Consider the following 7719-nt stretch of genomic DNA (forward strand, 5'->3'; position numbering starts at 1 on the left):
TGCAAAATTACAGGTTCATACATAATTACCTAAATATTTTCTAGAAAGTTTCCTGGAGAGAAGTATGCAATTTGGTACCAACTATATTGAAAAGAGGAAATACTGAGAGGTAGTTGTTTGAGTTTAGTTGGTTGATTTCCAGAGGAATTCCCTTAAAAGAACTGGTCGATTTAAACAAAACTTTATACTCCAAATGTTCTGCAAAATTACAAGAATTAATACCAATTTACAACTTTTCCAGAAATCTTATATTATTAGGAAATATGGTATCTGCAAAATAAAGTGTTACCCATAATTGTACCAAACAAACTGTGCCTAATGTACCTTTAAATATGACCATTTGGTCCCCATACACAGATTATTTAATCTTACATTTCCATATGCAACATTTTCAGATTAAACAACAAACAGAAGCAGAGCATGAATTACTTTATATGAACTTAAAAGCCAGAAATTTTTCATGAATGGAAGGCTACAGGTGTCATCTTATACCATCTCATCTACACCATCACAAGGCTATAATCAACTGACACAGGAGGTGGACTGTTTTTGACCATGTTTTATTTTTTTTAGTACAGTACTGTTAAAAGTTAGTTCCAACATGTTCAATTGGGAGATGGATTTTTTTCAGCTGAGGTCAACAGACAAAGCAAAGCTATAGAAGCAGTTGCCAAGGTTACCACAACTACAATGCTGAGATTTTCAAAAAGGAAAAAAAGAAGACAACCTATAACATGATTTTAGAAATGTATGGTGCCACCATACCAAAATTGTTTTTAAAGTCTTTCCATTATTTATTTATTTTTTACTGACTTGATTTCCACGTTTACTTTATGCGAGACAAATCATAAATCATCTCTAGGTACTAACTGCACCTCAAAAAAAGAAAAAGAAAATAAAAAGAAGAATCAGATTAAAATGAAAGGAAAGCTTGTTTGTTTCATTCATATTCATTTTAGCAGGGTCCTCTGCTTCGGAGCTGCTACAATGTGATATTTGATTATGGTTACAGTTCTGGATTATGCTGTGTGGAATTTATTGGGGGTTTCTAATTAACCCACTGAACGGGGGTATAATTTGCCAACAATGCTCTTATACGGCAGGGAAGGACAGAAGGCACAGCAGTGGTGCCTCAGAAGGAAAAGACACTGTGCACCCGTGAGTGGGCACTTTTATCTGGAATGACAAATTACAAGTTTAGGGAAGTGTGGAGGGTGTCATTTTCGTAAGCGCTTGCAATAAATAGTGAAAGTTGTTGGGCAAAAAACAGCTATTTATGTAGAATGTCGAGAACAGGGAAAGAGTGAGGAATGAGGTTGAACATCTGTATGGACAAGATATTTTCTGTTCTTGTTCAGGATTACTGTCTGTATACCAGAAAATTTTCATGTATTGATTTGCTAGATAAATCCTAACAAACTGCCTCACAATGGCCATGTATGAAACAGAGCCAACAGCCAATCACATCACATGGGTTTAATCTGTATTATGTAAATGTTTGTCTGCAACACTCAACTCCAGTTTTATGTGAAGAAAACAATGAATGAAGACATGGTTGGGAATCCCTTTTCAGGAGAGGTTTTCGCTCCTTTTCTCTGCACCAGAACACCCCTCAAGCTGAGGGTCCGGCTCTACAGCAGCACTCTGTTCAGTCCGGCTCTACAGCAGCACTATGAGACAGAGATCTGGTTGGATGATGCCAAAAAGAGAAAGTATGGGGACTAGGGAATGATCTGAGAACAGATGTAGAATGAGGGTCTTACAGATCCTGCCCAAGTTTCTTCTGTAAAGTTTGGGACAATACACTTAAATTTCTCTTGGTTCTCTGTAGATGCTGGGTATGTTTATGAGTCAGGTATGTATTTATGCACGTGTCTGTGTGTCAGTATGTACTGTATGTCTTTACGAGGGCTGTGAGCCCAGCAGTCTCTCGATAGCGGCGTTGATGTCCCCTCCAGTAGCGATGAGGGCCTGCAGGTTGGCCTCGCGGTTGATGAAGCCCATGGCGCTCAGCTGGTCCAGCTGGGACTGGAACCGCACCTCTGGGGTCTGGGTCTACAGGGGGAAATTAATGGAACTTAAAAAAAAAATAATCATACAGGTGTGAAGAATGTAATATCAGTGCATGTGTGTACCGTTGCACTTCCTCCTCCACCTCCTCCAGCAAACATCTGGAGCATCTGTTGCATCAGCTGCTGCTGGGCGGTGTTCGTTCCTGCACTGCTGGGTGAGGAGGCCGGGTTCTCTGTGGGCATGCCCGCTGCTGTGGGTATGCCAGGAACTCCACCTGTGGGTATGCCAGGAACTCCACCTGTGGGCATGCCAGGAACTCCACCTGTGGGCATGCCAGGAACTCCACCTGTGGGCATGCCAGGAACTCCACCTGTGGGCATGCCAGGAACTCCACCTGACATCAAACTAGGCCAAAAGAAAAAAATGAAACAGGTGAAAAAAAATTACTTCTACAAAAAAATGCAATATGTGTATATGTGTCTGTGAGAGCATACCTGGGCATGAGGCCTGGTGCTTCTGTCTGCAGTGTCTGTAGACCCTGTTGGATCTGCATTAGAGCTTGCATGGCCCGGGGATTGGTCATCACTGACAGGGCTTCTGGGTTCTGCATCTGCAACCAAACAGAGAGTTTAGCAATGAATTAAGCAATCGATCGATTAGCAGTCCATTTATTGTACTTTAACTTTAAAATATAAAAATATAAATAATAATAATAATAATAAGGCACACCTAATCAACGTACTTGCCAAATGTCTGGAATTTTTACTTGAAAATGACTAGAGGCTTATCAAAAAAACTAAACTGGTAGGCAAAAATGTATGGCAGATATCTATAATCCTAGAGACAAAAATGCTCAACATGTGCCGATAAATATCTGTGCTAAGTTTTGCAACACCTGGATCAAGGCTTGTTCCAGTATAGTGCCCCCTATGGGCCAATCCGTATCATAATTTGTTATGTCACTAGGACTGTCTTTGTGTCTTATTGGGAAAGAAAAACTTTAAAATCCAGGACTGATTTAACGGACTGTGTGTGGTACCTGCTGCAGAAAGATGGGCAACTGAGCTCTGAACTGTTCCTGCAGCTGTGGGTTTCCAGCAAACAAGGGGTTATTCATCAAAACCTGGTACAGAGAGAGAAAAAAAGACAGTTAAGGTAATGTGTCATTCCACATATGGCTATGCTGCTTACTCACTAGAGTTGATATTTAAATGATATATGCTTTAGCATCTTTGCAAAGGTCTCAAACAAAATGTTGAATAACAGAAATAAAAGTTCTGGAGAATCCAGGTCTTTCATGTCACGTTTGTACAGCTCCACTGTAAGGTTGTTCAGGTTTGCCGTACAGTCAGCATTATTTATTAGAACCAAATAAGTCAGAGCTATGTTGTTTATTCTTTCTTAAAATTTGTTGCAAATGCAAGTGAGTTTAACAGACAATCCCCTCTGTTGAGTATGCACTAAATAGCTGGGCTTATTAGCCTAATGCACAACAGGCCAAGCTGGATCCTACTATTTACAATTCATTACAAATTGCAGAGTTCAATATAATCAATTGATTCCATATGTGGAACACAATCAGAATAACAAGGTCATTAAGGCAAGCTTTGATACGAAATAACCAGGATGTATACTATAATATGACTATATTTGTGGGTGTTTTCTGTATGGTGGGTGTGTATGTACATGTGTTTGTGTGTGCACACGTCTTTCTGTTTCATACCTGGGAGGCCAACTCTGGGTTTTGAGACAGTGACTGCATCATACTGCGCATGTAGGGAGCAGACAGCATGTTCTGCATCAGCTGAGGGTTTTCTGAGATCTGCTGCAGTAGACTCTGCATGCCCGGGCTGTTGAACATCCCTGCAGCGCAAAGAGCTGAGTTAATTTATGTATATGTGTATACAGGTAAGTAAATAGATGACTTAGCATGCAGGTGTATTAAAAATCTTAGCATGCTCTGTCTTACCATTGCCCAGACTGCCAGGATTGATGCCCAGAGGGTTGGACACACTGGGGTTGGTGCCCCCAGTGGTGCTAGTGCTTCCTGTGGTGCCCCCTCCACCCTCAGAGGGGTTAGAAGAATTTGGTGGCCCCCATGGATTGGGTAGCGGCTCTCGGTTCTCTGTCCGTGATGGCTGGACACCAGACTCAGAGGTCCCACCTAGAGCTGAGAATGGGTTGCTACCAAACTACAGGGAAAGAAATTAGACACATTTGAAAACACAAAAAACTTGAAATATAGTTAGCCATGCAACACACTGGTAAATAAAACCATGACAAAGGTTATAGAATGTGTTAAAACAAGTCCTAACAAGGATTAACACAGCATAAACAAACAAGGATTTGATCAGTAAACATCTCTCCCAGATACCTGTTCCCTGGCAGCGCTGAACATGGGTTCCTGGATGTCTGTGTACATCCTCCGCAAGGCATTGTAACCTCCTGGGATGCTCTCCAAGTTACTCAGAGCCCGGTCCTGGTTCCGCATCATTTCCTGCATCATGGCTGGGTTCCTGGCCAGCTCCATGGTCTGGGAGGTGAGAGAAGAGGGAGAGAAAAGGCAAGTCAGTAAAGGTGTGTTTTAAACAGAGCTAGTAAATCCTGAATAAACAGAGCAAAATGCAGTGGGAACCTAATGTAGTCACGCCTGTGTTACAACCAACTAACTAACTAACTAACTAACTAACTATCTATCTATCTAAGTGCCATTCAGTCCCTCTCCATTTCCTTTACCTGTCTCATGAGCTCAGGGTTGTTAAGCATGTGGGAGATCTCTGGGTTGCGTTCCATCAGCTGTTGCATCTGAGGGTTGGCCATGATCATCTGTCTCATCAGGTCTGGGTTGGACATCATGTTCTGCACCAGAGGGTTCTCCATGATCTGAGAAAGCATCTCTGGGTTGGACATGAGCTGCCTCTGCATCTGCTGCTGCAGTTCCATGAAGTTAGCTGAGCCCATGCCCAGTCCAGACAGACCAGCCAGGTCACCAAAGCCAGCTGAGGGAGGCCAGATGGTTACTCACATTATCTTTGTGGTGTTGAACTAATAATGGGTTTTGAATTTAAATAGTAACACACAGGTGGACTCACTCAGTATGTTGGGCGTCTGTGTGGGTGGTGGGGCGGTACCAGTAGAGCCTGCTGTGGAGGAAGGGATGGTACCTGGACTAGAGGAGGAGGTATTGCCTGCTTGAGTGGAGGTTGAGCTAGAGGCAGAGGTGGTACCGCCATCTCCTGCCCTGCAAGAATAATTTGTAGGTGTATGAGAAATTCAGTACTTATGTAAGCTGATAATGTGTCTGGACAGTTTAACATAAATGTAACAACAAATGCAGTTCACTGAATTCCAAACCAAGATTGTACTGCAAGGCTAATTAATCCTTCTTACAAGCCTGCTACAAAACGATCTGTTGAACCAACATGCTTTGTATAACGATGTAGCCTTACTTGTGTGCTGTCTTTATGACTAGGTGAACGGTCAGGCCATCCTTGATGCCGTGTTGGCTGAGGCTGTCGCCATCCTTCAAGATCTTCCCTGCAAAAATCAGAACCAACTGGTCCTGTTTGGCTTTGAATCGCCTTGAGATCTCTTCTTTAAACTAAAAGACAGCAAGAAATAAAAGAGAGATGAGAAAGGAAATGGAACAAGAGGGGAAGGAGGTAAGACAGAAACAGGAAATGAAAAGGATAATATTAAGATTAAGATGGTTACACCTCAGTAGTGCTGCTCAAATGTGTTTCTGTTCTGTTGCAACCTTCAGGCCTTAAATTCCAATTTCCAAGAAAGTCTTTTGTGCTTATCCTATTAGCAGTAGTCTAAACCCTTCAAATCTGCCAAATCACTCACTCTTTGAATATTATGTGAAGCATAATTAGCACAGAAAAAGGTCTCATCCTGAAGGAAGCAGCTCTCTTTCAGATCTTTCATTTTCACTTAATTTTAAATAAGAAGTATCTTATCTAAACACTGCACTCCATTCAGCCACTTGTAGTACTGATATGGCCACACAGCACAATTTTAACAGCTATACAGGATATGAATTTTGATATCTGAAACAGATGCACCAAGGATGATCCCCATCATGCAAAATTTAATAAAAACCTCATGTTATTTATTTAGCACTGGTCATCTGGATGCTGTTTGGGATTTTTTTTGTCCTTTCGTTGCTGTTTATTTTGGCTATTTGTTTTTGTATTTACAGTATGTTTTTTAATTGTCTTCCCCTTTCATGTGCAAAATCCTTTTCTTATCATCTTATTTTCTGATGCTTATAGTTGTCTTGTTCTGTCTTTCTTGTTCTATTGATATTGTGTGATTTTAAATAGCTGTACCCCTGGAAGACTAGCAACCACTTTGGAACTCTGTTAGCTGATGGGGATCAAAATAAAAAATAGATAACAAAGAATGCTGTTTTCCACATTAGTTCACAGCTTTAACAATTTCACATAGCTGTATATAAAATGTATCTCAAAGAATGAAAAAATGTTCTCATTATGTATGTCAAATATAAAGCCACATGTAGATAACGATGACAACACATACTTGCAAGTCAGACATTAAGTCCAATGTTTGAACATGAAACACATGCAACCAGGCAAAAATGGCTACTCAAGACTACACAGTAATGATAAAAGCATGACCAGGCGGCATACAAAGCTAAAGAAACTATGATTACATTCTGGTTACATGGATTGCATTATGGTTTCACTGTAACACGTCGCCAAGCCAACAGCAGGTCTGAGAATACTGTATATTCCCTAGAAAGCTGAATCACTCAGTGATGGAAGTGAGAATGTTCTAGAGTGATAGCAAGCTTTAGCATTTTTAAAGCTGGTGAGCTGAAATGGAAAATGAAAGCGATTCGGCATATCATCCACCCAAAACCAAGTCCATGGTTCTATCAGGCTATTGTTGCAATAGGTACAGCAAGAGCGCAACCCGTCAGCTGACACTTGTTTGGCTTCATGGTTAGCTATCGTAGGCTCAGCTCGCAAGCTGTTGCTAGCTAACTAGCTAACTGTTACCGTTAGCTGGCTAGCCGGTTAGCCATTTCAAATATTAACGTGGTTATATCTCTCTATTGGGTATCAATAACGTTAATATCGCCGAACAGTTATTGCCCCGAGCATTAATACTTTCACTACACACAACCTCTTTAATTTCACACACTATCAGTTAGCCGGTAAGAGTGACGACAAATGCTAACAAGGCTAACTAGCTTCCTAGCTGAAGTTGTGGGCAGGGGCATGACGTTAGAGTACGGCGCTGAACCGCAACAGCCAGCTCCCCGCCTACGAAATCAACAAACCTGAGTGACAGAGGCATCTTCTGCGATGGCGATTTCTTCTTTGTCTTTAGGGGTTTTTACTGTGACCTTAATAATAGTTCCCTCCGATGCTTCAGGTTTATTATTGTTGTTATTAGCAGGATCTGCGGCACCTTGGTCAGCCATCTTTACTCCGCCGATGGAACAGCTCGGGTCTGGCGTCAGCTTCCGGGTCAAAAGAGGTCAAACCCGTTTCCAGAACGAGCCTCAAGAGTTCCCCAGTCTGCCTGGCCATCTCAAGTACAAGACTGAAAATATATGTTTCCCCTGAAATTTCTGTTGTTCATACAGGTTTATGTTAGGTTTGATAACGAAGCTGCCTGTTAGATCAGGTCTCTAAAGGTGGTAGTTATATTGCTTAAATTAAAACAGCAAAT

The 7719-nt window shown here is 41.5% G+C and overlaps 1 protein-coding gene across 1 annotated transcript; it reads right to left on the bottom strand.

The window, feature by feature from the left end:
* Positions 1–544: 544 nt before the first annotated feature.
* Positions 545–7511, bottom strand: LOC122864824 (ubiquilin-4-like). Its single transcript, XM_044172512.1, has 11 exons — positions 7325–7511; positions 5463–5614; positions 5106–5254; positions 4750–5012; positions 4388–4546; positions 3983–4205; positions 3737–3876; positions 3053–3136; positions 2508–2623; positions 2136–2418; positions 545–2055 (listed from the first exon to the last, which is right to left on the bottom strand). The coding sequence occupies exons 1-11, from the start codon at positions 7466–7468 to the stop codon at positions 1903–1905; spliced, it is 1866 nt and encodes a 621-aa protein (XP_044028447.1). The 5' UTR covers positions 7469–7511; the 3' UTR covers positions 545–1902.
* Positions 7512–7719: the final 208 nt, after the last annotated feature.

The sequence above is a fragment of the Siniperca chuatsi genome, linkage group LG17, assembly GCF_020085105.1.
Source record: "Siniperca chuatsi isolate FFG_IHB_CAS linkage group LG17, ASM2008510v1, whole genome shotgun sequence".
NCBI lineage: Eukaryota > Metazoa > Chordata > Actinopteri > Centrarchiformes > Sinipercidae > Siniperca > Siniperca chuatsi.

Bases quoted from the DNA above. Each gene is read 5' to 3' on its own strand.
- LOC122864824 (XM_044172512.1), bottom strand. From the start codon at position 7,468: ATGGCTGACCAAGGTGCCGCAGATCCTGCTAATAACAACAATAATAAA. The intron at 5,255-5,462 runs GTAAGGCTACAT...TTATTCTTGCAG, and splicing joins GTCATAAAGACAGCACACAA to GGCAGGAGATGGCGGTACCA. The intron at 4,547-4,749 runs GTAAAGGAAATG...CTCACCTCCCAG, and splicing joins ACCCTGAGCTCATGAGACAG to ACCATGGAGCTGGCCAGGAA.